Genomic DNA, 26,792 nt, shown 5'->3' on the forward strand with positions numbered 1-26,792 from the left:
TGATGTAATCTAGTTTATAAAGTGCACCATCTCCTCCTGAAGCAAACAGACCCTCAACATGATGCTTCCACCCCTATATAATACAGTTGGTATGGGGTTCCCAGGTTTGCATGCGTGCCCCCTCTTCCTTCCAAATGTACCGATGGTCATCACGGCCAAACAGTTCCACTTTAGTTTCATCAGACCACAGAACACACCTCCAACAAATACAGGTCTTTGTCCCCGCTGTGTGCACTTGAAAAACTGTAATCAGTTTTTTTTTTGGGGGGAGGGGGGGTTACCATTTTCTCTTTGGTTCTTTTGTTGTAATTGCTTCCTCTTTAACAAGCAATGTTTCAGCCCATGATTTTTCCCTGTGGACTTTTCTGAGTGGACATTGACATTCTCTTACCCCATCCAAGCCAGCGTCATCACAAAATCTTTGGCTTTTGTCCTGGAGTCAGTTTGTACAACATAGGTTTTTATCACTGTCAGTAGGCAAAACAGGAATGCAATGCAATACATTTGTACGAATAAGGAAAAAAAGAACGTGGCTCAAATGCATAAAAGTAAGCACAAAATATATACAATTTTTTTTAAAGAAAGTTTTATTAACGTATGTAAAAACCAAAACATAACACTACAATGCAAATTTCTAATATCTAAGATGTATACAGCTTAACCTAAAATCTACATTTTGTACCAATTCAGTTATTTTTTAACACTCATTTCCTAATCACTGCAACTCATCTTTGGATCTTCCAAATTTAAAGATTGCAGAAAGTATTAATTTTACTGCCTGTCTTAAAAATGCAGTACTTCCTTACTAGACTGTTAACACTGACTGACAAAACCAGTTAAGCACCAAATGAAGGATTTAGAAAGGATGCTTCTATAAACAATTCAGTAAGCTGTAAAATGATCTGGAATATCCATGCAGTAAATAAAAACTGATTTCATACGAACAAATTCCAAACAAAGGTGCATTCTTTTACAACACCTTAAATCAGGGGTCACCAACTCCAGTCCTCAAGGGCTTCCATCCTGCAACTTTTAGATTCACCTCTGCTCCAAAATGTCTGAATTCCCTCACCAGCATTCATTCCTCTCTGCAATAGGCTGGAAACGAGCAGTTTATTTGATCCAGGTGTGTTTGAGCAGAGGCGCATCTAAAGTTACAGGATGGTAGCCCTGGAGGACTGGAGTTGGTGACCCCTGCCTTAAATGATGGAGTCATGGGTCAAGGGAGATGATGCAGGAAGTTACAATAATGACAGAGAATACTTAAAGTCAAATGAGCCATTTGACTTTAAATTGAGTTTAATGGCGGATGACATTGTGAAATTACATAAAGCCAGGTGCCAAAAATTATGTAACTGTACAGCAGGAGAACCTTACAAATGTAAGGTACTGAATGCTGGCAAAAATAGGGTGCACCAAGGTCTCCTCCTGTCGTAAGGAATGATGCAGAATATTGGCAGCCGGTTTTATGAGAAACCAAAATGGAACCCCAATCAAACTCCTGCCAAACGATCCATCTAAATTTAGTCACTGTTTTGACCATCACATGGTCAGATTACTGGTGTATTACATTTCGGTTGTAATAGTAGCACCTGTACTCAAATACACAAGTATACACAAGTATGCTCAAGTTCCGATAGAAGATGACCTTCATTATTAAATTGTGCTCAACTAGTTTTGCCAGTGAGTAAATATAAATAAAAAATAAAGAAGTAATTTGTTATATCAAATTACCAGGTTGATATCATGGACTGATATCAACCCGTATGACTGATCATAACTAGCAAAACTGACATAACCTAAACACAAGGCTGTATTGGTAAGTTGTCTTACCTGTTCATCATGAAGGTGCTCAGCTGCCTTTGGTGTAATCCTGAACCCGCATGCAAATAAATTAGCCTCTGCTATTAAATGTTCACTGCCTCTTCGTTCCTTTGTTGGTTTTTTGGGGGCGTTTCAAATAGCAACATTTTGGCATAGACAGAAGGGGTAAGTTGGGCATTTTGCAGATGGAAAGAGTAAACTTTGGGATCTCACAAGAAAGACGGCACATTCTTTATCTAACACACCGACGTTGACAAGGTTATTTAAAACGCCAACAAGTAAGACAGTGCCTATAAAACGTATTTACCCCTACGATGTTTTATCCTTTTGGTTGTTTTTAAAAATCAATCCTGATCAAAGTTGTTTTTTTTTTCTTTTTAGACAAAAACTTAGCAAATAACGTCCCCCCTGCCCCATTCATCCATTAGAAATTGACGACATAAATCTGCTTTACATAGAAACAAAAGGTTTACAATATTGTTTGAGAATTTAGTGTTTTACTGACATGACGGAACAAACGTGCAGACTACAATTCTGTTCGAGGGCCATAGTTTTGACGTTATTATGTTGCAGGCATAATTTAGGTTTGTCAGACTCACATAAATCAAAATCACTTAAACGATGCAAAAAAATAAAGAAACTGAAACATACGATGCGTTTACTCAGACGTCAAAACAATTAAAATACTACTAGTAGTATTATTCCCAAAAAAATGTAAAAGAAAGAAAACTCTCCCAAGTTAAAACAAAAAGAGACGTCGACGACGCCGGTGTGGTTCTTCTTGTAATCATCAAAGGACTACAAGACGCGCCAAGTCGCAGCGATGAAGAGATAGAGATGCGTGCATCAGGAGGCGCCGTGCCGCAACGCAGTCGGACAAAATTCCTGAAAAAGAGCAAATTACAAAATGAACTATCTGCAAATGTGGAATCAAAGCGCGCAGTTTCATCACAGTTTTTCCTGCCTTCTGAAGTCAGAACCTTAAAACCTGCCCGACAGTCAGAAATTTTACGTCATAGCTTTGAATGTCATATTAGGAATGTTCAAGCAAATGCACTGACTAGAATCCAAACCACTCAGACACAGAAGTCTGCCTCTACCTTTAGAGGTACGTAATGCATTTTAAACCGGGATGTGAAGACGACTTTATCTCTGATCTATGCTCACCTTCAATTGTCAATATGCATAACGTGCAGGTGGCGGAGGCAGCCTGCCTGCATAGGGGTCCATTGCACGTGGAACGCCATATGCAGGGGCCCGGGAAACAGGAGAGAGTCGAGAGCGCTCATAAGCATAGCCGTTACTGGGCGGAGGGGGCAACGGTGCGTTAGGAGCCCTCCGGATTGGGCTGCGATCTCGTGCGTAGTACGATGAGGGGGGAAGCGGAGGGGGAGGAGGGAGAGGCCGACGCTCATATGGATTAATCGGTGAGGTCAGAGGGCGGTCTCGAACGACAGATGAGGGCGGAGGCGGAGGAGGTGGGGGTATAGCACGATGCTCTTCATAAGGAGATCGGGCATACTGACGAGCTCGGTATTTCTCGTAATAATCTACTACACTGTATCGCTCCCTTTCGCTGTCATAGGGCCGCTCTAGATAAACTGACCGCCTCGGGGGAGGGGGTGGCAGAGGAGGACCTGGGTAACCAGGGGGCATGGGGCGAGCCCTCAGGTAGCCGGGTGGGGGAGGCTCAGGCCGCTCTCCTGGATAGTGTGGAGGCCAGTAGCCTCCCCTGTCAGGGGGAGGAGGTGGGTAGTCTTCACATTCTTCATACCTAGGTCGGCTCTTAGAAACCTGAACATGGATGTGTTTGTCTACAAAAAAAAAGATAAAGGACAGAGATTACATGGTGAGTTTGATTTTTGAAATACATTTTACTTTCTGGCCACTTCTAAATGTTTTTTCCTACCTTGAAACTCAGAGTTATCTAGTTCTTTCATAGCATCCATGGCCTCATCATAGTTGGGCATGTGCACAAAAGCAAAATTCTTGACAACAGCACACTCTGTGACCGTACCGTACTCTTCAAACAGAGCACGGAGTTCGTCATCAGCTCCTTTTTCTACATTGGCTACATGTAGTTTCACCGGGCCCTGGTTCTTCCCATGACTGGCCTCGACGTTGATCGGTGTGCCGTGGAGCTTGTGCTGATGAAGGGTCCTGATGGCTTTGGTGGCAGCCTTACGGTCATCCATATGGACAAAGGCGAAGTTCTTGATGATGGCGCACTCAGTGACCATGCCATGCTCCTCAAAGAGCTCCTTGATTTCATCCTCGGTAGCTTCTTGAGGAAGGTTCCCCACAAAAATCTTCACCATTGCTGAGAATCTGTTTAGAAGCAAAACAGGATAGGAAAGTTATGTAAACTGAGGACAGAAAATACAACAGTTTCCCTGCAACTTAACACAGTAAATCAACCTTTCTCCAAATCCGAACATTAGCACTTCCAGAGCCAGGCTAAGGTGTGGAAAATGCTGGCTGAAACCCAGAGATCATAGTCTGGATACGAAACCAGCAGACTGCTCTCTGTACTACGTGAGGGTGAGGAAGGGATCCGACATATTATTTCAGTTAAGATTTTACTGGTTTCGTTTTTAGACCACCATTAGCGTAAGTATTGTAACTATATATTGTCTATTTGGCGTTTGTCATCTGATGTGTGATTAATTGGAGCATAACGGTGGAGCTGCGTGCGCATTTACAGCGCTTGTTAAAATCTAACCGACATCTACACTTTAATTTCTTTACTTCCTCAACAGTTAGCTGCTACTCCTCTATTTAAACTACAATATCTAGATTAATAACTTGATCGCGCATTTTCTTTAGGCGTTCTCTATGAACTGTAGGCTAAATGCGCCAGAAGCCCGAGCCACCATCAGGCAAATATCTTTATTTTTAAGCAACAGCCTTTGTTCTATATGGATTTTTATATTGCTGCACAGTGTTGTACATATTTATTTTACACCAGGGGACACAAGGAGAGGAGAAAAAAAAAAAAAAACAAATTAATACACACATTGCGTAGACGTTTATATTAAACTTGCCAAGAACATGGTTTTCACTGCTAATTACGTCGTATTAAGATCTGAAGAGTCTGGCGTGATGCCGCGTGAACTCTACTGCTTTTTCTATTGATAAGCAGTTTTCATTAAAGGCCAGTCAGCTTTAATGATTATCGCGTTTATTTCGGAAACGTAAAATCCTGAACAATAACTTGAGCCTCCCACAGCTTTACTTTAGGTTAGCCATTAAATGTAACAATTCTTACAACAAGAAAAGACGAACAAACGCTCAAAATGAGAAACTATTGATTCGAAAACGCTAAATAAAACATAATGCAGGTATACAAGAACATATATTTTAAGTACCTTAGCACTAAACGGTCCAAACAGCCAAGCTTATCTCACGAGGTATTCTCCTCACAACTTCCGTCAAAATTGACGACTTCCGCTTCTTCCACACAACAATGTGAAGCACGCCGCGCGCTGTTGTGGAGGGTAAATGAATCTACTTTATTCATAAAAGCGACAGAAATTATGCATTAAAAATATTATAAATCACACCTTCAACCTAGTATAAGTAAACGTATAATTTTATAATTAAGGACAACGACACAGCATTTTTTTTTTTATTTTGCTAATTCTAAATGTTTTATGCCAAAATTTCACTGTTGATTATCACTGGATCAATTTTTGTTCAAAAATTTGGAGCAGCCTGTTGTTGCTTATCAAATAGGCAGGATAAATCCATTGTTTCTTTCCAAGGTTATATTGAAACTTTACAGAATAACAGATATGAGAACAAAATGTTAGGAAAAACCCACAACAAACAAGCACAGACTCTTTTTTTTTCTTTTTTTTAGAAAAAAGAAAAAAAAAGAAAAAGCACAGTATGTTTGAGCCCGCCATTACCTTAACATCCAAATTGTTTTAGCCAAAGGTGGAAGGTTGAAAATTTGGCATTTGCTTTGAAGCTTTATAACTGAGTCGACCCTGAACTGCTCTTTATTATATCAAAGGTAACTGGCGTAGGGGTGCTGAGGCGCAGGGGCAAATCACGAACCACGTGTTGAGTCCTTGGTCGTAGGTTCGATTCCCGGCCTGGTGACATTTGTCGCATGTCTTCCCCCTCTCTCGTTACCCTCTTTCCTGTCAAACTACTTTCAAATAAAGGCCACAAGAGCCAACAAAATCTTTAAAAAAAAAAAAGGTAATTGGAGTCACATGTGAAGTTTAACTTCTGAAGTTCAATCCAGATGCTGAATAGACTTTAAAATAACCGCAAACAAACAATGCCCTCAAACATTGGTGAAGTTGTTTGTTTTGCAGCTTGATTTATGTGGAAGATGAACAGTTATCCATTAACACACCTGGGTTAATGGATAACAATTAACTTTCACAAGGTTCTTCTCCGATAAGCACTGAAGGCTGAACAATTGTGAAACTATGCAGAGATTTTCCCATTGTTAAAGGCTCCTCCAGGACAAACCAGAGCGATCATGTTACAATAAGGCCATGTACGGTAATAAAAGTTTGCTTGAAATAAAACAAACATTCTGCCCACAAAAAAACATGGTAGTGAAAAAATGAGAAAGTAGTAGGGTATTTAATAACAATAACTGTAGTTCAGTTATTCTTTGTCTTATGATGCAGTAAAAGATCCAAAAATACATATCTTAAGTAAGAAACATTTATTTATATAACATCTCCTACAGGTCAGAAACCACAAAGTCTTTTCAAAATATGACATAAAAACTGCTGGTAGGTTGACAGAGTATTAAATCACCCAAGTGAGCCTTTCAAATTTAACCTTCCAATTTTTTCATGTTGGTTGACACATAGAAATTCTTGACTCTGCTATATTCAAGCTTAAAAATGTTGAAAAATAGTTTCTGTTTACTACTGCATAATTTCAAGCAAAAATACCTAATACTGCAATTTTCAAATTTACACTTGAAAGCAGCAGGTCACGGGGTTCAGGGAGGGGAGAGAATGACGAAAGACTGCAGAGCAGTCAGGAAGAGCCTTTCCTGTTTCATAAGGAGAAGCAGCGATGTTGCCCACTTTGTCCTCAGTTCGTAGTTGATCACTTTCTTTTCTGTGCGAGGGCAGAAAAAACAAAAACTTTCACTTTGAAACATTTAGCTTTCAGGTAAGACTGGACTTTCCTTCGTTGTGACTTGTTTGTATCACATTTCTTTGCTGAGGAAACCACCTCAGCTCAAGTTATCTCTGTGGCTTTGAATGCTTTCTTTAAGTCTTCTCCTCTAGCATTTTATTACTTCTAATCTCTCAACAGATTTCATCAGGATCTTTTCATCCATGACAAACGTGTCTCAGACAATGGAGACAGAGGAGGACCTCCTCACTTTACTCCACATCAAGTTTTACCACCCACAGCAACACTGTAAAGGTTTTTACGGCTTGCTTCCCTTGGGGACCAGGAGCAGACACTCTGCCGATGATCCTCTCAGGCTGGGCCGCGACGCCCAGGCCTGCACCTACTCCCTGGCTGACCCCAAGGTGTCCCGCAAACAGCTGGCCCTAAACGCCTATCGTACACCCAAGAGCCCGGACATGCTGTTCTCCATCCAGAACCTGAGCCAGAGAGGGCAACTGTCAGTGAACGGATCGTCGCTGGGTTACCTGGAGAGAATGGACCTTCCAGACAAGGCTCTGATCCGGTTCTTAGAGTATGAGATGCTCATTGTTCGGGAGTCTGGAGAGGCAAAGACCAGTTTTGAGGTGGACATGGAGGTGCTGACAGTGCCTCCCTCCAGGGAGACATGCACCTGTGTGCCTGGAAGGGCACCAGTCATGGACACGGGTATGGTGGACCAAAACACAGCTGGGTTAAGAGAACTTGGACCTCTGGAAACTGATGAGACACTCATCTATTACAAATGATCAACAGACTGAGCCGGACAAAGCATCAAGGCATTGCTGTCCATTTGTTACAGTAAAGTTGAATTAGGTAATGATATTCATAATCTATTGTGAAATCATTAAATCCTTTTATACTTTGACTTTTGCAAATAGATAAAATACAGCTGGACCCTTAAATGTCTGCTTTCATTTTTGTAAATATGAATATTGTGGTGTTTCAATGTCATTTACTTCTGAATCATAGGTTTAAGCAATAAACTACTTTTTTACAGCATCTTTTGTCCGATATTTGTAAATTATGTTCCTGTTATAGATCCAGTTGGGAAACTTGACAGAAAAGCTGTCACCACCAGCCCCTCCTCTGAGTGTTTTAACATTGAAATCCATAAGTCACATGGCAAAACTGCAACTGACGGGTCCTGTGGGATCAAATGTAAACCCTCTGACCTATTAGGTCAGTCTGAGAGTCCCTCAGACCATGAAGACACAAATGCTTCACTTCCAACTTACATAACATGGAGGCTTAAAAGAGCGACTCTACGGGAGGCACAAGGCTATCTGCCGGGAAAACCATCTGAAACCTGAATCCACTGAAAGGATAAGGGTGATATGGCCAAAGAGCGTGTGAAAAAGTTGTCTTTATAAGGCTTGCAGAATGTTGGACAATAATCAACTGTTCCATACAGAAGCTCAGAGCAATGCTGCCTGTACAGCTTGACTTTGAACAAAAGAACTAGTAATTATCTTGTATTTCCTTCACGCTATAAGTTTCTGGCTCTTGACCAGGTAAACATTGGAAAGCATGTGGTGTGTTTTTTTATGGGGAAATAGCTTCATTGTTGGGTTACCAAAGACAAAAGGTAAAGTTAGACAGTCTGAAGAGACAGTCTGTGAATCTAGCTTGAACTGCCATGTCTTTCAGACTGAACTCGGCAACTATAGTTTGCACTGGTTAAGTTGGACAACAAACATCCTTGTGCTGTATGAAGAGATGCTACAGGATGGAAGCTTTTTTTCACCACAACTTAAGAGTCCACCTACAGTCCTATATTGGTAACTACATCAAAATCCTGTTTCAAGTGAAATACATAAACAAATCAGTTTTTCTAATCAGAGTAAAAGTATTAGTAGAAAATTTAGATACCATCTATTAAAGATAAAACAGCAATACATTTTTAATTAAAATGTCAATCATTTAAAATATGACTTTTAAAAAGATACATTTTCCAAAATACTGTTAAATTGACTTTCCCAATATACCTTTAATATTGTCAAATTAAAATTTAAAATTGTTCAAAATAGCTACTGATTCTTGAGTGTTTGTTTTAAAAAAATATAAATTTTTCAAAATGAGTAATGCCTGCCTCGTCATTTCCCAAGCAGAAAAATATCTCAATTTCAAAGCTTGAAATGTATGAAGCCAAGAAGTACAACCATGGTTTTCACATGACATAAGAACGCAAAGTCAATTCTGTGGGTAAAAATACTTTAATTATGTAAATCAGAATTATAAAAAGACAAAAACTGAAATCACTGTACATTTTTGAAAGTTCTTTTTTTTGTATTGCAAATACCACTTCCAAAAATTACATTAACACATGCAAACAAAAATGTTATATTCTTACAAGTGCAAATACAGATTTTTATTCAAGTTCTTCATGCTAACTGGAAGAAAATATTAAGCTCCAAAGTAAACGTCCCCTAAAAGAATCCTATTTCCATACTGTCTTTATTCTAGCCTGAAAATTAGAAGAAATGTTTTTATTTACTGAAAAGACTTTACTAGCAACTTCATTTTACAGATGGGTGACAAAACCAAATCTGATGTTGTGGGTATTTGTAAAAGATCAGTTCCAAGGCATTTTGCCATCAAATCGAATTTCCAGCGTTATTAGAAACCACATTTTATGAAATATATTCTATTTCCTGACAACGTGATGTACAACACTGCCAAAAACAGCTACGTTACCAATGGGATGTCGACAATCTCAATCTGAACATGCATAAGGGCCTTTGGACCATATCATTCCAAAAGTATTTTGTAAGGAGCACTCAAAGCTGTGATTAAAAAAAAATAAATTACTACACTGCTGGTAATGCCTTCTAGTGCAACTTCTAAACGTACTTCAGGCTGAACTTCATTGTTTTTACTGCTGAACACTTCAGCAATCAGTACCATGACGATGCCACTATTTCTTCCGGTGGCCCTTTTAGTTCTACCAGCTTGTTAGAAATCAAATCATTTACATGATTATCTCTTCCCATCCAAACTGGACCATTTCCCATTTCCTCTGGGTTATTAAAGTTTGTGACTGAGTATATCAAACTATTCCCTGGAATGTGTTTAACTGTGACATCTTCTAATAATCCTCAACTTGGTAAGTCAGAAAGCAGAGGTTCATACAAAAACAGGATTAGCAGAAGCTTTTTCAGGTGTCAGAACTGTACTTAGCACTACAAAACACATTCAATCATAGAGGAGCTGATTCACTAGGCCCACAAACCGCAGACTGATAATGTCCACTTTGTACGTTTTATCACAAGGGTTCTCGTGTTCTATGTGTATACATAAAGGTCATGAATTCAACCCTTTTTCATTACAAACTTCAGGTGTGTCCATAATGAACCAATCACAGAGATGTGGACAGTCCTAACTTCATGGCTGGCATAGACCAAGTTTTACAGTTTTTGGTGAAACTTAAAAGGCTGTGCTGGTAAACCGATACAATGAAACTAGATGTTGGGTTAGTTACATGTGCAAAGCGGTGTACAAACTATCTTTAAAAACAATGAATTTAGTTTTGGTAAAAGACAATGTATACTGCAATGTGCCAAAGAGTGTCTTTAGAGACCAAGACTAGTTTGTTTCAGCTTTCTAGGATTAATCCTGTTGGAACTTTTCTCTGAAGCACAACACAGCTAAGTGCTATGTGCTGCCTTTACAGCACATAGCCTTTACAGCCAGCACATAGCACTTGACCACTGACTACACAGTGGTTCCATGCTACAAAGGTCATTTTGGAGAATGTCTGCTAACTTATTTGGCCATATAAGTCAGACTTGAGTCGAGTCAGGCCAGTTGCAAGAGAGGAAATCATCCATATGATGAGTGTGAAATTCCTAATACTTCCTAGATCTAATTGGAGCCTTTGACTAAATACACAGTGCTAATACATAAAAATCACAATTGCTTGAGTGTATTTTTTTTTTCCATGTCTCTACCCAACTACCATTCAGTGACTTCCTTTTATCAAACAAAGAACATGGAGGCCGTATTTACATCGTTTTGCATATTACAATAAGGTCATGTCAAGAGAGGTGCCAGATATTCCAAGAGGTAGTTAACTGATTTGGAATGTGCTTATTCATAATTTTGAATTTTTTGTGCATACACTATATTTTTAAACATATATATTTTTAAACATTTTTAAACATATAGTGTATGAGGCCCAACAAGAACACTGATGTTGATTCATATCATATAGTACACAAATCATTCAATGTCCGATCTACTGATGCTGGTATCAGCTGTATGGAGTAGATATGTCTTGGGGTGGGGAATAACACTTGTTCGATATCTCGTTTTTTGTCACCCATCTGCGAAGCTGTACTACATTAATAGTAAAAACTCCTAAAGTGTAAAACTTCATTATTCAGTTTCATTCCTACAACATGAAGTCCTCGATTCCTAAAACTGATTATCTACAAAAGCAGTAAAAGCATAAACAGGTGACATCTTTCTGGTGTCAGTAATCCCTTGACTTACCTGCTGACTGTGAAGCTCCCCTACAGCCTTTGGATGTTAGTCCTGGCCCCAGGTCAACAGAGGTTTTGGCTTGGAAATCTTTGCACTAGGAAGAACTTTATGAGTTGACCCTATTTAAATTTTGATACTAAGTGGGTAAAGTCGAGTGGTACGCTGGTAAAAACTATGATCTCACAAGATCCGACAAGACGTTCTTTAATCAACGTAACGATTTACATGGTTGTGATTCGTTTGTTTCTATTGAGGAAAAGATTATTAAAAACAGCAAATAATTACAAACGGTTACAGAGGTGAAAAGGTGTTGCGCAGTGAGCATCGAGATCACATTTACTAATCAAAAATTAGTTTACCAAAAGGGAAAATTTAACAGATCTTGCAAACGCACAGTATTAATTGCGTTATTAAATGGGCAGTTACTAAGTTACTAACTTACATGTTATCCATTTACGTTTCACAGCAACGCCACAGAAGTTTGAATTTTGATGGAGAGAATTTACATGATTAATCACACGTGCAGGTTGGGGAGTAAACTAAAGCCGCCTTTAAAGGAATGCGGAGGTTATTTAGCTTTCTAAGGTCACACACAGTTTTACGCTTAATAAAACGAAAAGGTTGTTTTAAAAAAAAGAGACGCCCCATTCAGATGTTTGCCAGTAAGTATTTTACAGTACAATTCAATACTAAAACAGTCAGAAGAAGGAAAAAACATATTCTAATCACTAAAACCAAACAAACAGCCATTGACGTAAAGAATTCAGTTCCTTTTGAGTGTCGTAGAGGAACGAAACGCGCTCAGCCGCAGACAGGAAGAGGATAAAGTCACGTGAATCAGGAAGCGGCGACGCAGTCGGACAACAATCCTGAAAAAAGAGCAAATAAAACAAATGAACGATTTGCCTCCCAGACATTAACAGTACGTTTTCCATTACTGTTGTTCCCCAGTGTCCAGTACGAAGGCCCTTTTGTCAGTCAGCCTCCACACAGAACAATATTTTCTGGCGCGTCGAATCACAGTTTAAATATTTTACTAATAAAGTAATTTTATTCAAACAGTGATTTGTGAGACGAAAATTGCAGGTTTCGTCCAAGATTATCTAAAGCTGCCTCTGCCTTTAGAGGGACGAAGTGGAGAGCGAGAAAATGTATTCTTTTTTTTTTTTAACTCTGTCCTAATCTCACCTTCAAAATGCTGACGTGTCGCATTAGTATGCGTAGCGTGCAGGTGGTGGCGGAGGCAGCCGGTCTGCATAGGGGTCCCTTGCACGTGGAACTGCGTATGGAGAGCGATCGTAGGCATAGCCGTTACTGGGCGGAGGGGGTAACGGTGCGTTAGGAGCCCTCCGGATTGGGCTGCGATCTCGGGCGTAGTACGATGAGGGGGGAGGCGGAGGGGGTGGAGGGAGGGGCCGACGCTCATATGGATTAAGCGGTGAGGTCATAAGGCGGTCTCGAACGACAGAAGAGGGCGGAGGCGGAGGAGGTGGGGGTATAGCACGATGCTCTTCATAGGGAGACATGGCATACGGACGAGCTCGGTATTTCTCGTAGTAATCTACTACACTGTATCGCTCCCTTTCGCTGTCATAGGGCCGCTCAGGATAAGCCGCCCTCCTGGGGGGAGGGGGTGGCAGAGGAGGACCTGGGTAACCAGGGGGCATGGGGCGAGCCCTCAGGTAGCCAGGTGGGGGAGGCTCAGGCCGCTCTCCTGGATAGTGTGGAGGCCAGTAGCCTCCCCTGTCAGGGGGAGGAGGTGGGTAGTCTTCACATTCTTCATACCTAGGTCGACTCTTAGAAACCTGAACGTGGATGCGTTTGTCTACAAAAAAAACCCCCAAAAAGATTAGTCCATTTCAGTTTGAAAGAGCATTACTTCATTTCTCTCATATTACTCTCTTACCTTGAAACTCAGAATTATCAAGCCCTTTGATAGCATCCATGGCCTCATCATAGTTGGGCATGTGCACAAAAGCAAAATTCTTGACAACAGCACACTCTGTGACCGTACCGTACTCTTCAAACAGAGCACGGAGTTCGTCATCAGCTCCTTTTTCTACATTGGCTACATGTAGTTTCACCGGGCCCTGGTTCTTCCCATGACTGGCCTCGACGTTGATCGGTGTGCCGTGGAGCTTGTGCAGATGAAGGGTCCTGATGGCTTTGGTGGCAGCCTTACGGTCATCCATATGGACAAAGGCGAAGTTCTTGATGATGGCGCACTCGGTGACCGTGCCGTGCTCCTCAAAGAGCTCCTTGATCTCATCCTCGGTAGCTTCTCGGGGAAGGTTCCCCACAAAAATCTTCACCATTGCTGAGAATCTGTTTAATCAAACAAAACCAACAAGACAATCGCTAAATGGGAAGTAAAATGTAATGGAAACGGTAAATGACATTAATATAAATGATGTACAATGATCGGCATTAACACAACAAATATGGAGCTAAAACAGTCTCATAATTCACAAATGCACACATCAAGATCCACACGTGTATTTTTGATGCCAACACAAAGATATCTTGATTTACAAGCTGCTTCTGGCCTGTGAGTTGCCTGCCTTTGTGTATGAATTTTGAGACTCTCCTCTCAATCCACAAACGTTTTTTTTAATATAAATGGTCTATCTGATTGGATGATCAACAACCAATCAGATAGCAGCCAATCAGCCAACCATATGAATGGACCTCTGTTTCAGTCAATCACATTAACCCATTCCAACAGCTGTAACCATGTCGAAGCTCACTTTAGACCTCAGCCTGGCTTCTAGCAGCAACAGAGGAGCGGTAAGTGAAATATCTATCAGATTGCATATTAAGCTTTGTATAAGTTTAAAAAAATCATTTTGTGTTTCTGAAAAGTGTGACTTAAGAGAATTATTTAAAGGACCAGAACTTTATAACAATTCATAATGTACAAAAGCTTTAATAGACCAAATTATCTTGGTCTGGAGAACAGCTTCCGCGCCAATAATTACACATAAGCCTGAGCAGCTACCTCAATTTGGGGCAACAAACCCCCAAACCTGTTAAACGGCTACTTTAATCACAAGAAATTCAACTTTAAAAAAAGACACTAGCCTGACACTATTGGCATGCAGAAACACTACCATAGCTCACAGTTTACAGTCGCACACTTGGATCACTTAGATCGCTAGCTTGTGTTCATAGTTGCACAATTAAATCGCTTAACATTAATAATCATAACATGGGGATAAATAGCTCAATATGTTAAGATGGATATTTCACTTACCGATCCTCTGCTGCCAGAAGTCAGGCTGAGGTCTAAATCCTCTGTGCTTACACACGGCTACAGGTTACCCCAACCTGAGGGTCCGTTCATATGATTGACTGAAACAATGAAGCTATCTACTGGTTGCTGATCGTCCAGATGGACCATTTATTAAAGATAAATAAATAAAAAAGAAGACATTTGTGGATTGAGACGACAGGGGAGTCTAAAATTCACACACAAATGCAGCCCAGCTCACAGGCCAGAAGCAGCTTGTAAATCAAGACATATTTAATTTATGTTGGCATCAAAAATACAAGTGTGAATCTTGTTCTTTTCGTTTGTGGATCTCATTCTGTGCATTTGTGAATATCATTCTGTGCATTTGTGAATCTTGATCTATGCATTTGTGAATTATCAGACTGTTTTAGTTCCATAAGCTCGAGCTATTAGCTAGCACCTTGAACCCCGCAGCCTCACTAAGACGAAATGTCAAAGGACATTTCACGGGCCCACTGAGTGCGTTTGCTCGACGCCAGACAAACAGCTAGTAATAATAGCATGTAATTATAGCAATTAATAATAGAAACCACAAAAAAAAAAACTTTACTCACGGATCCAAAGACAACCTGAATAGAATGAAATATATTTTGTGGAACGTTCTACCCACAACTTCCTGTTAACTACGTCAAGAGGAAGATGTCAGAAATGCAGCACCATACCGCCATCTAGAGTGCAGGATGTTAAAGTCCACTTTAAAGATGGCTAGCAGGGTGGTTCTGAAATTTCATGTATAACAAGGACCACATCAGTAGATTCCAGGTTTTACAAGTGCCCCTCCATCTTGAAAGATGACACAAACAGAAATAATTGAAATTTCTTACATTGGTATTGCTTAAGAGGTTTAATTTGTATTCAAACCTGGACAGAGAGGTTAGCTGAAAGGTCTGTAAAAGTAATCATTTTCCATCACCTGGGGTAGCGCCACAAAGATTTGTAGCACACCAGCTCCAAACCATGAAGCTCTCTAAGGTTCAAAAGAGAAAATAAGTAAAAATAACACAATTAAAGGTTTGAAAAGATCTAGTTAAAGAGTAATATTAATAATTTGAATCTTGAAACATGACCTTAAGCTTAAACGGTTTATTAATGATAAAAACTAATTCAGCCATAATTAAGTAAAGTCAATAAAATGGGACATTGCCACCAGGTGTTTGCTAATTGCTGTTGGCTAGTCTGAAGGAGCTGAGTGAGGAAGGGTTGCGCTGTGTGGGAACCCTCCCTCACACAGAGCAGATGCTGGGAAACTGCTTCTCCGAGAAGGTGCTGTGTCTGAAGGCAGCTTTGGGTCCACCCAGGCATTTTGCACAGATGAATAGTTGCCATGGGAGATTAAAGGATTTCTCAAGCATACATGAAAGATTTGAGGCCGCAGGCCAGGTATGTTTTTGACGAGGGAATAACATTGTAACTTGATGTAGAGCTCAAAAAAGATGATTTTTACATGATACTGATTTACACTTGAAACAATGTTGTCATTCCAACATTTGGTTTCACAAGAACCATTTTGTTGAAACTTGCCACACTTTCTCAACTAGCAGAGAGGGTGTCATGTTTTCACTGCTTGAAAAACAAAACTGAAGTTGTACAACCAGTCGACAGCCCAGTTTTAGTTGTAGCCTGGGTAATTTAGATTTGTTTGCATTTTAACTATCTGTTGTCATTTTAGTCTTAGTCAATTTAATTTTCTGTTGTTTTATTTGAAAAAATATGAATTCCAAGAATAATGCCTGTTCAGGTGATCCAGTCTTTTTAAATGGCTAAAAATGGGATCTGATGGGATATCTGATTGGATATGATCTTATTATAATATTTTTTTATTAATTTGTTGACAAAAATATCAGTCATCACATCATAATTAACACCACTTTAATGTACTTTTTTTAGTTTTTATACTATTTCTAGTTATCTTCCAAAGATTGACAGTTGAACAAAATACTTCATAGTTGTGGTTGATGATGTAAACAGTGTATAGCAGTCTGTTAATCAGTAACAGTTCATCTATACAGAAGTAGCTTCCAGAATAGCAAATGTGAAACCAAGACATGACTTCCTCCCTGTTTAAAGTTGCAACAAAAAGGAATTTCCAGTGCTCTGATGGTGCTTTCAAGGTCCTACTGTAAAAATGTGTTCCAGCAGAACACATAAGAAAAGTGTTTTTGGTTTGTTTTTGTTAGGACACTAGACTCAGTCTCTAATGTCTTTACCAGACATGTGGATGTTTTATTTTACAGTCTTCTGATACAGACTTTTTTTTTTTTCTCTCTCAGGTAATTTTAAAGCCTAACGTGGAAAACAATCCACCCCAGTCACTCATTTTTTACATTCCCAGAAACAGTGATACATGGACAACCTTTTTACAAGGTTGTCCATGTGTCCAAACAGAATACGTTCCTACTATAAGTATCCCTTGCAGTAGGAAAAGCAGGAACTTCAGACTCGTATGTGAAAGCACCATGGCTACAAATGGGGCGTGTGAGATGACTCTGGAGACTACAAGAGAAATGTTTAGAGAACTGTGGCAGGAACAAAGAGCCTGGAGTCATTGCCAGTAGCTACTCAGACAGCAAATATTTTCTTCTCTGCGAAAAGTGGGAGTCTGTCTACATCTTTATTTGAAGAAAAAGCTTCCAGGTAGGACAAAAATATCTTGGTTTGACAATCAATGAAAAGCATCCTACATTGTTTATATATAAACACTTTACAGTATTTCATGACTTCAAATCTCTCAACAGATTTCATCAGGATCTTTTCATCCATGACAAACATGTCTCAGACAATGGAGACAGAGGAGGACCTCCTCACTTTACTCCACATCAAGTTTTACCACCCACAGCAACACTGTAAAGGTTTTTACGGCTTGCTTCCCTTGGGGACCAGGAGCAGACACTCTGCCGATGATCCTCTCAGGCTGGGCCGCGACGCCCAGGCCTGCACCTACTCTCTGGCTGACCCCAAGGTGTCCCGCAAACAGCTGGCCCTAAACGCCTATCGTACACCCAAGAGCCCGGACATGCTGTTCTCCATCCAGAACCTGAGCCAGAGAGGGCAACTGTCAGTGAACGGATCGTCGCTGGGTTACCTGGAGAGAATGGACCTTCCAGACAAGGCTCTGATCCGGTTCTTAGAGTATGAGATGCTCATCGTTCGGGAGTCTGGAGAGGCAAAGACCAGTTTTGAGGTGGACATGGAGGTGCTGACAGTGCCTCCCTCCAGGGAGACATGCACCTGTGTGCCTGGAAGGGCACCAGTCATGGACACTGGTATGGTGGACCAAAACACAGCCTGGCCTGAAGAGACTGAAGAGACTCTCATCTGTTATTCTAACTGAAAATTACCAACAAACTGATATGGACTTTTTAAACAGCATGGTATGTCTGAGATGATATTCACTTTTTCTACTTGTATTGTATTGAGCCATATGTCATGAATATAAGAAAGTTAAAAATGTAGCAGATTAAACTCTTCCAGTTTCCATAAAATATTACCTACATCTAACTTGTATTCATTCCAAATCTTGTACAAATCACACATATTGCTCAGGGATTCCATACAGCACCTTGACCAACTCTTAAACTTGTTAAATCAAGTTTTTCTAGAGCTTTTAAGAGATAAAACCACATTCCTTATCTTTAGGCTCAGGTTAGTGAGCCTGTAGCCTCACTGTAATCTTTAGTGATGACCTTTAGAAAGCAACACAGTATCACTAGAGATGGGAGTATTACATTACAGCTTTAGTTAACATACAAGAAAATGCACTGGAAGTTTTATTCTGAATAATTAACTTTGAATATCTAATTGTAAAATTCTATAACATTTCCTCCTGCATTTTAAAGTAAACCCCATTAGCTTTCAATCAATACAAAATTCTGCTTCTGAATATTTACTTTTCTAACAATACCTTTATTTAGCTAAAATAAAACCAATAAAATTGAGCAGCATAGAATGAAACTGACAAGAGGTGTCCGTTCCATTAATAGTACAAGCCAGTTATGTCTGGAATGTGTTCCACTGTGAAAAGCTGCTGAGCACAAAAACTAAGAATGCAAGCAACGTCCAGAAAGAGATGAACTTTAATAGTTTCCTTGATAAACAGATATGACCAAAAGAGGAACTGGGGAAAAAAGCAACTGTTCCACTTTTAGTCACACATGAGAATTACGGTAGATTCAATTTCAGGAGGAAAACTGCCTTTGTGATCACATTACCAGTTAGCACCACATCCAAAAACATTAACCAAAACAAATTCAATGAAATGATACAGTTCAAAGTGGGTGAGGAAACTGTTTATATTAACATTTGAATATGAGGCTAAACGTTTTGCACTGGTCATCACATTTTAAATGAGCAAGTTGTGTTTGTATTAACATCTTGTTAAAACTTTACAAGTGTTGATTTGTATTATTTCCAATTTCAAACATTTGTAGAACTATTTTCTTGAAACGGGGACAAAATAAAATACAATTTTCATTAATTAACATACAACAAAAAGCTAAGAAAATTCAGACAGTAGGAATCTTTGATACAAAGTGTGAGACATGATTTTTCTTAACAGTATGATGTCACAAGAGATTAAAAAACTTGTCTTCCACACAGCCTTTCCCTGAAATCATCATTTTGCAAATAGGTGATGCAGGTTTTCTGGAAGCTTGGGGAAATTCCCTTCCAAATGGACCAAACTCCCACAGGACAAGCAGTTCTCCTGTTGAATCCAACCGGTTCAGTCAGGCATTTTATGTTTCTAAACAGCAGACATCATGTACAGTCATGTCTAAAAGTTTCGGCAGTGACACAAACACTGAAATCACTTGGTCTAGTTAGCCTAATGATTGCTATAAAAAGAAAATAAACAAATAAATCATCACCTTCTCACATTTGCAAATAGAACATAAAGCACTTATGACATTGCCTCTTAATGGCCTAACATGTGAGGAGACACTACCAAAGCTCCACAGCGCCACCATGTGGGAAGAGCTATGTGATCTTCACAGGGAGAAAATCGACAGCATTAGACTCAAAGGCTACACACACTGCACCACTGTCGTCACTGGTTTCTTTAACAAAATAAATGCTGCTAAACTTTTAACCTTTTACAGCCCAGAGGTTGTAACAGCTATCAAGAACTAAAATGTTCCTTCTCAGTTTACTACAGATAAATGTATATATAAAAAATTTAAAACTAAAATAAGAAGTCACTGTCACTGCTGAATCTTTAGGCAACGACTGGAGATGAAATATTCCAACTCAAGATGCCTTACCTCAGAATACTGACCAATCTCATATTTTCTTTGACAGTTATCTTGGAACCGTTTTTCCAATCAGTAAACAAACAAATCTGTGGGAAAAATGCACAGAAGGTTTAATAAACTTCCAGATTTAAATTACGAAGAGAATCGTGCAGTTTTTTTTGTTTTTGTATATGTATCTACATTACAGGCCAAACATTTGAAAGTAAACACAAGCCAAATAATTAAAGCAACTTCAAGTTTCGGTTCACAGTGCCTTTCTTAAAGATCAGCTCTTAGAATGAAGCCTCTTCTGCAGTGGATGTGCAACAGTCAGGAAAGAGCAACTCCCTTCCAGATTCACGTTGGACAACCTGAGGGCTCCAGTTGGCATAACTTTTCAACAATTCAGCGACGGAGCAAGGAACTTGACCATATATGAATCTGAAATTTAAAATAAATTATAAAATCAAATGCTTGGCCAGTGCAAAAACATTAAAACAGGAGTTATGTGTCATTCACAACACTAAACTAAATTATACAGTTAGTTGGAGTTAAAAAGATTGCCAAAGCCATAAATGCCTGATATTTACAGAAAAAATGTCTATTTATCCATCATCTTCTGCTTATCAGAGACTGGCTCAAAAGATCAAAAGGTCCAGAAGGAAACCCTGACTTCCCTCTCTAGGTCATGCTAGGAGTTCTCCTAGCATGATAACTCCTACATACAAACACCCACACCTCATCATTTGAATCTTGTAAATACAGAGCTGTTTTTACAAGAGTCCTCTCCTCATACTCTCTAAAAGAAACCAGCTATCCTTCAGTGGAAGCCATTTGACGAATCAAGATCAAAATTTCATGACCACAGAGGGTTGAGACACAGACAGCTTGGCTTTTTGGCTAAGGACTTGAACTACTGCCAAAGAGGCCCTAATCCATTTATCACCTGGTTCATCATACATCAATAATGAAAAAAGTACCAAGAGCCACTGGAGGCAAAGCTGGACTCCTGACAGCACAATCCATCTTCTTTCTCAGAACTTATCTAGGACACTGATGGGAGTTTTCTGGACAATGACAAATCTTTAAAAACTCTGACATTCCAATTTTGATCATACATGTTTTTTTGACTGAAGTCACTGTTGGCAACAGCGACTATTGTTAACCGCATACATGCAGACATGACCTGGTGGATGACAGTGTAGTAAAACAAGTGTCTTGAAACACTATGTGACTTTGCTTTCAAACATTTGACCTGCAGTATATAATCTGTACAGGTAACAGTTTTGAGACATTTACCTGAGTCTTCCTGCTTGGCATCAGGGAGGACTTACCCAGGGCTTGCTTCTCCTGCAGATGGTTTAAGCACCTACAAAGAGCACAGACACCAAGAATACCAAAGATGCAAGCTATCTGATTATGTAGTTACGAGATGTTCAGGCTCAAAGACAGTAATGGAGAGGGGGACTGGTGGGAAGGAGGTATTTAATGAAATGGGGAAAGGGAACTCAGTTGATTCAGCAATTAGTCATAATGGTAGATTAGAAGGCCACCCCTAAAATGATCAATGCCTAGCAGGTAAAGTGGGAAGAGTTGGATGCTGCAACCGGTGCGCTAAGAGGTTCGACCGAGATAAACCAGGCTTAATTTTTCGTTTTTGAATCTAAGCAAATGGCTGAGAAACTTCTCCATCCACAAACGTTGCACTAATTAGTTCAGCACAATTTCAAACCTTTTTCTAAGTTTTAATTGAGGCTTACAAAATGCGGAGCACTGGGGAAAAAAATGTCAAGTAGGAAGCTGAGTGTAAAGAATAAAAGTGAAAGCAGTGCCACGCCTAGTTTCAGCTGCCTATCAACCACAACCAGGAATAATTTCACAGTTAAATACTGACTTTGTTTCCATTTGTTTATTAAAAGTCTTTGAAATAAAAAGCAACCTGAAAAGTAAATACAGTTCACACAGAACGGGCCTACGGATTATATTTCCGCAAGAAAATTTAACAAAGTGTAAAAAGAAAAAAAGTAAATCACACTGAATTTTTTTGAGGTCGTTTCAACAAGTGTCGCAACTTTTTACGATTTTTGAACAACCGTCCACACTCTGTATTATATTCAAGCACTCCTTAACTGATTTTAAATTACTGAACATTTTCTAAATTAACCAATAAGCTAATAGTAAAACTAGTTTTGCTGGTAAACACCACAGGTTGTAATGTAAAGGCAATCCCTTGTTATGAAAATATACCAAGTTTTCCCAGAGACTAATAAAAAGATTGGAACAGAGAATGGTTTTCGGTCATCAACTATAGATTAATGCGTCACACTCCATACACTCTCAAAAGCTGTTCTACTGAACACTTTCAGAATATCGAAGAAAACAATTTGAGGAACACAAAAGTTCATGAACAGCTCAGGAAAAAGAAACGCAGAGATGGAGTTGTATGTTTTTAAATACGAGGCCGTCCGCAATATCTTCCTGTAAGCCTCAGGCGAACGCAACGACGTGCTGGGTGTATAGCGCCACGTGCGTCAGCAGACGACGATCTTGTCATATTCTAAAAACCTGGAAAGAGAGCACACGACACATGTCAAAGCGCATTCTGAGAAGAAGTCGCGCAAAATTTTTTTGTATTGTTTTAGTATTTCAAGCCTCAAGCAGCAACTTGTACGCTTTGTTGTTGTATGTTTTTGGTTGTGTATTTAATGGCTGAAGAGTCACAGGGATTTATAGCTTTAGTTGATGGTAGGGCTGGACAATAAATCAATAATATATATCGCAATAGACATGTGATCAATATTGATGGCTAATACATCATACTGATGCATATTCAATATGCAATATTCACTGAACTCCCACCTAGAAACGCACAGCATTCTGGAGGATGTAGGCGGAGGAAAGACTTTAGCTGCTCAACCTCTCAGAGGTTGATGGCATCAACAAACTCACCCTTTGGTTACCTAGCAACAACTTGTTGTGTAATTTGTGCAGCAACAGTTTCATCACTGTGCCTCACAACTGCTTAAAAATAAACGGTGTGGAGTGAGAACAGGAGAGGTCCCACCAGCAGTTTGGCAGAACTACAGATGTCTAAAACAAAATACGAATCAATAATTACCAATAAACTGATATGAAACACTTATATGGTGACAAGTTTTTCAGAAATATCGTCCAGCCCTAGTTGATGGTAGCGATACAAGATGGGACACTATCTCAATATGTGAATATGGGTCTTATGTATTTTTTTCCTGAAACATCCATTAGCCAAACAGGAAACACTGTCTCATTTCTCACCTTACGTAACTCTATGGCCCTCTAATAGCCTGCGTAGCGAGGCGGCGGTGGGGGAGGCACTCTCCCAGCATAGGGGTCCCTGGTACGGGGAGGCGCATACATTGGAGCCCTGGACATCGGTGAGAGTCGAGAGCGCTCGTAGGAATACCCATTCCCAGCCGCCGGGGCAGGTGGAGGAGGGATTCTCCTGATCGGGCTCCGGTCCCTTGCTGCGTAAGGAGCAGGGGTCGGGAGGGCGCGGCGCTCATATGGGTCGACTGACGGCGCCACCCCGAGGCGCTCTCTAACCAGAGCCGATGAAGGAGGCGGAGGAGGCGGTATGGCACGCCTATCGTCGTAGCTCGCCGCCGCGGTAAAAGGACGGGCCCTGTACTTCTCATAGAAATCCACTGACCCGTAGGGCGCTCTGTCACCGTAACCATGGTCAGGGTACGCTGCTCGTCTCATGGGAGGAGGTGGCGGTAGGGGCGGAGGGGGAGGTGGTGGAGGGGGATAAGCAGAAAGGCGCCCTCTGTAGGGGGGCTCAGGCCTTGGCATTGGGTAATATGGAGGATAGTAGCCTCCTCTAACTGGTTGGGGTGGATATTCCTCCTCCTCCTCCTCCTCAGGACCCCCTCTGGGTCTGCTTTTTGATACCTGAACATGAATACGCTTTCCTAAGAAACAGAAAAGAAAGAGAGTATATGTTTGATCTAAAAGTCTTTAGGACGACCCTTCAGATCATCCAACATGGACAACTGGTGCAATTCAATAAATGAGAATGGAGATTACTGCAGCAAAGCTGGCCATAGTAAAAATACTTCTGCTTTAAAATCCCATTTTATTGGTCTTATGCAAGATTCTGAAGTCCTGAGGAACAGAATTTTGGAGTCCCTGTGAATCATGGTCTTGGTGGAGGAAAAAAAAGAAAAGAAAAAAACTCAACTGTTAAAAGCTTAAAGGGGTAGTATTATGCATTTCCAGGCACACAGTACCATAATCGAGTAACTATACTACATTCAGTTGTATATCAAATGTGACTTAAAAGACTTTGAATTTTGTAATATAGCACCTTGAAATTGGGCCTGTGTCCCTTTAGAAACTCCTGCTCTTCCTGAAACTCCGCCTTCAGGAAGTCATCACAAGATGGCTCCTCTATTAACCCTTTAACAACATGTTTACCAGCCTTTCACATTGAAGTAGCTTGTATAATTAGCTTAGCAGATGTGCAGCTCCACCAGTTGTTTGCTTATTGCTGCTGGCTAGTCTGAAAGAGTTGAGTGGGGGAGTCTCTGTGAGGGAGGGCTGCTCTGTGAGGTGGAAATTGGAATCTGCAGCTCCAAGGAAGAGCTTTGTCCTTGAAGGCGAAGCTCAGTCCCCACAGGCGTTTTGAAGCTGCTGAAGGGTTGGCAGGAGAGATTTCTCAAACATGCATGAAAGGATCAAAGCAATAGTCCAGGTATGTTGCTGTTGAGGGCATAAGATTATAACATGATATAGCGCTCTTAAAAGTAGATTTTACATAATACTACCCTTTGAAAATATCAAAGTGAGTGTGTAATGAATATTTATAAACATTCAAGGTTCAGTTTGTGAATTGAACTTCTGAAATAAAGCCACTTTTCAACTATATTTCAACTTATTGGGAGGCATCTGCACAATATGGCCGCACTCACCCTGAAACTCCAAGTTATCCAGGCCCTCCAGAGCATCCATGGCCTCATCATAATGAGGCATGTGAACAAATGCAAAGTTCTTGACAATGGAGCACTCAGTGACTGTACCATACTCCTCAAACAGGTCCCGCAGCTCCTTATCAAAGCCTTTTTCAACGTTGGCAATGTGGAGTTTGACAGGACCCTGGTTCTTCCCTCTGCTGGGCTCCACATTGATGGGTCTCCCGTTCAGCTTGTGCAGATGGAGCTCACGGATAGCTTTGGTGGCTGACTTGCGGTCGTCCATGTGGACGAACGCGTAGTTTTTGTACTTCGCGCATTCCGTTACTATGCCGTACTTGACAAAGAGCTCTTCAATGTCCTCTCTCGACGTTTCTGGAGAGAGGTTACCGATGAATATCTTCACCATGGTCGCTCCAGTGTACGATCCTAAGTGGAAAAGAGGGGAGGGAGAAGAGAAATGAAAACAGGGGTTGATGGGCAGATAGCTGAATTCTAATGGCGAAACTACAATGCCATTATCAAAGGGAACAAGCTTAAAGTTAGGGTGAAGGGAAACAAAGTTTAACTCAAATTTAACTCAGACATAACACAGACAAAATAAAGTGTTAGCCTGTGAATACCTTATAAAATATAGGAGCAACTTTAAACAGAAAGCCAAAAAAAAAGCTTACTTGTTTGAACTTCCTGTCCATAGAGCTACTAGCCGGTTTGCTAATGTCAGCTAACATTAGCTACTGAAATGCGCAACATTTACAGTCGCTATCAATAAAACCTCGGTTTTGGGTAGCCCATAAGTAAAAATGTAAATGACCATACATTGAAATAAAACAACCAAGAACTTTAAAAAACTATCTTACCGTTTGGCAACAGCGATATCGAAAGAAACTCCAATCAGACAGACGTCAAAGATGATGATGGCGGTATGATCGAGCTGGGAATCTGATTGAGCGATACAGATGCCAATCAAGCTCTACGGACTGTGATTGGCTAAAGCAAACTGGAGACGGAAAGGGTTGGTCTTGGACTCCAGCTGCAGGTTACGTAAAACGTTTCCTGGTTCAACTAGTTCTGAAGATATTTAGCTTGTCCTGTATAACTTACGAACTATTTGAAACGAAAATGAAAAGTTTCTATGCCTGTTTCATAAACGTTTGGCTACTATTGTAGGAAGAATTCACACTCTAAACTCAGAAATTGACTTTTAAGATTAAAGTCAGAATTCTCAGAAAAAGAAAGTTATGATTTTGAGATTAAAGTAAGCATTTTCTTTTTCAGTGTCCATAATAATTTTACAATTTTGACCTGACTTTTCAGAGTTCTGACTTTTTTTTCCCTGAAAATTCTGACTTAAATATCAAAAAAAAAATTTTTAACAACGTCGGACTTCTGAGGAAAAAAATTCTGAATTCTGACCTTTTTCATCGGCCCTAATTTGCTCCCCTAGAATTAACCAACCTTTAAATTCAGTCAGATTTATTTATAAAGTACATTTATATGACAGTTATAGATTCAATGTACAAGGCAGCAGTATACAAAAATAAAGGCAAAGAATAAGACACATTAAAATAAGGTACATAGAAATTTTAAATAACACACAGAAATAAGATAACATAAAATCAGAAAATGAAAAAAGTAAACTAATAAATGACAATAATCCAAGTATCAAAATTACAACAGCATCAGCCTTGATAAATAGTGTACAAAGCAGTGTACAGATATTATACTAATTCTTCTTATAAAGTCTAAAATGAATTACACATTTGAGATCCTTCACACCAGAACTGTACACATATTTATTAACTGTCTCAGAAATCAGAGGTTTGCATACATGTCCTTAGTATTTAGTAGCATTGC

At 39.9% G+C, this 26,792-nt stretch overlaps 5 protein-coding genes across 10 annotated transcripts; 2 read left to right on the top strand and 3 right to left on the bottom strand.

Moving 5' to 3' along the window:
- Nucleotides 1-2,154: 2,154 nt before the first annotated feature.
- Nucleotides 2,155-5,300, bottom strand: LOC103140593 (RNA-binding protein 4B-like). Its single transcript, XM_007555809.2, has 4 exons — nt 5,193-5,300; nt 3,734-4,152; nt 2,992-3,638; nt 2,155-2,709 (listed from the first exon to the last, which is right to left on the bottom strand). Exons 2-3 carry the CDS (start codon nt 4,140-4,142, stop codon nt 3,001-3,003), a joined length of 1,047 nt encoding a protein of 348 aa, XP_007555871.1. The 5' UTR covers nt 4,143-4,152; nt 5,193-5,300; the 3' UTR covers nt 2,155-2,709; nt 2,992-3,000.
- Nucleotides 5,301-6,785: 1,485 nt separating this feature from the next.
- tifa (TRAF interacting protein with forkhead associated domain) lies at nt 6,786-7,983 on the top strand. The gene is made up of 2 exons (XM_007555814.2): nt 6,786-6,975; nt 7,123-7,983. Exon 2 carries the CDS (start codon nt 7,146-7,148, stop codon nt 7,728-7,730), a length of 585 nt encoding a protein of 194 aa, XP_007555876.1. The 5' UTR covers nt 6,786-6,975; nt 7,123-7,145; the 3' UTR covers nt 7,731-7,983.
- A 2,619-nt stretch (nt 7,984-10,602) lies between these two features.
- Nucleotides 10,603-15,417, bottom strand: LOC103140596 (RNA-binding protein 4.1-like). Of its 2 annotated transcripts, XM_007555812.2 has the most exons (5): nt 15,313-15,417; nt 13,373-13,791; nt 12,655-13,291; nt 10,693-12,335; nt 10,603-10,662 (listed from the first exon to the last, which is right to left on the bottom strand). In XM_007555812.2, the coding sequence occupies exons 2-3, from the start codon at nt 13,779-13,781 to the stop codon at nt 12,678-12,680; spliced, it is 1,023 nt and encodes a 340-aa protein (XP_007555874.1). In that variant the 5' UTR covers nt 13,782-13,791; nt 15,313-15,417; the 3' UTR covers nt 10,603-10,662; nt 10,693-12,335; nt 12,655-12,677. The 2 variants fall into 2 exon arrangements, with proteins under 2 accessions (XP_007555874.1, XP_007555875.1); XM_007555813.2 differs by lacking the exons at nt 10,603-10,662; nt 15,313-15,417 and adding an exon at nt 14,720-15,239 and having other exon boundaries at nt 11,655-12,335.
- On the top strand, nt 14,153-18,253 carry LOC103140594 (TRAF-interacting protein with FHA domain-containing protein A-like). Its single transcript, XM_007555810.2, has 3 exons — nt 14,153-14,253; nt 17,029-17,392; nt 17,494-18,253. The coding sequence occupies exon 3, from the start codon at nt 17,517-17,519 to the stop codon at nt 18,087-18,089; it is 573 nt and encodes a 190-aa protein (XP_007555872.1). The 5' UTR covers nt 14,153-14,253; nt 17,029-17,392; nt 17,494-17,516; the 3' UTR covers nt 18,090-18,253.
- Nucleotides 18,254-19,199: 946 nt separating this feature from the next.
- LOC103140598 (RNA-binding protein 4B-like) lies at nt 19,200-25,905 on the bottom strand. 5 transcript variants are annotated; one of them, XM_007555817.2, is made up of 6 exons: nt 25,796-25,905; nt 24,936-25,364; nt 23,281-23,936; nt 21,286-21,355; nt 20,017-20,093; nt 19,200-19,460 (listed from the first exon to the last, which is right to left on the bottom strand). In XM_007555817.2, exons 2-3 carry the CDS (start codon nt 25,342-25,344, stop codon nt 23,302-23,304), a joined length of 1,044 nt encoding a protein of 347 aa, XP_007555879.1. In that variant the 5' UTR covers nt 25,345-25,364; nt 25,796-25,905; the 3' UTR covers nt 19,200-19,460; nt 20,017-20,093; nt 21,286-21,355; nt 23,281-23,301. The 5 variants fall into 5 exon arrangements, with proteins under 5 accessions (XP_007555879.1, XP_007555878.1, XP_016528824.1 ...); XM_007555816.2 differs by having other exon boundaries at nt 21,286-22,551; XM_016673338.1 differs by having other exon boundaries at nt 20,017-21,355.
- Between the last annotated feature and the right edge of the window lie 887 nt (nt 25,906-26,792).

The sequence above is a fragment of the Poecilia formosa genome, unplaced genomic scaffold, assembly GCF_000485575.1.
Source record: "Poecilia formosa unplaced genomic scaffold, Poecilia_formosa-5.1.2 Scaffold73, whole genome shotgun sequence".
In the NCBI taxonomy this organism is placed as follows: Eukaryota; Metazoa; Chordata; class Actinopteri; order Cyprinodontiformes; family Poeciliidae; genus Poecilia; species Poecilia formosa.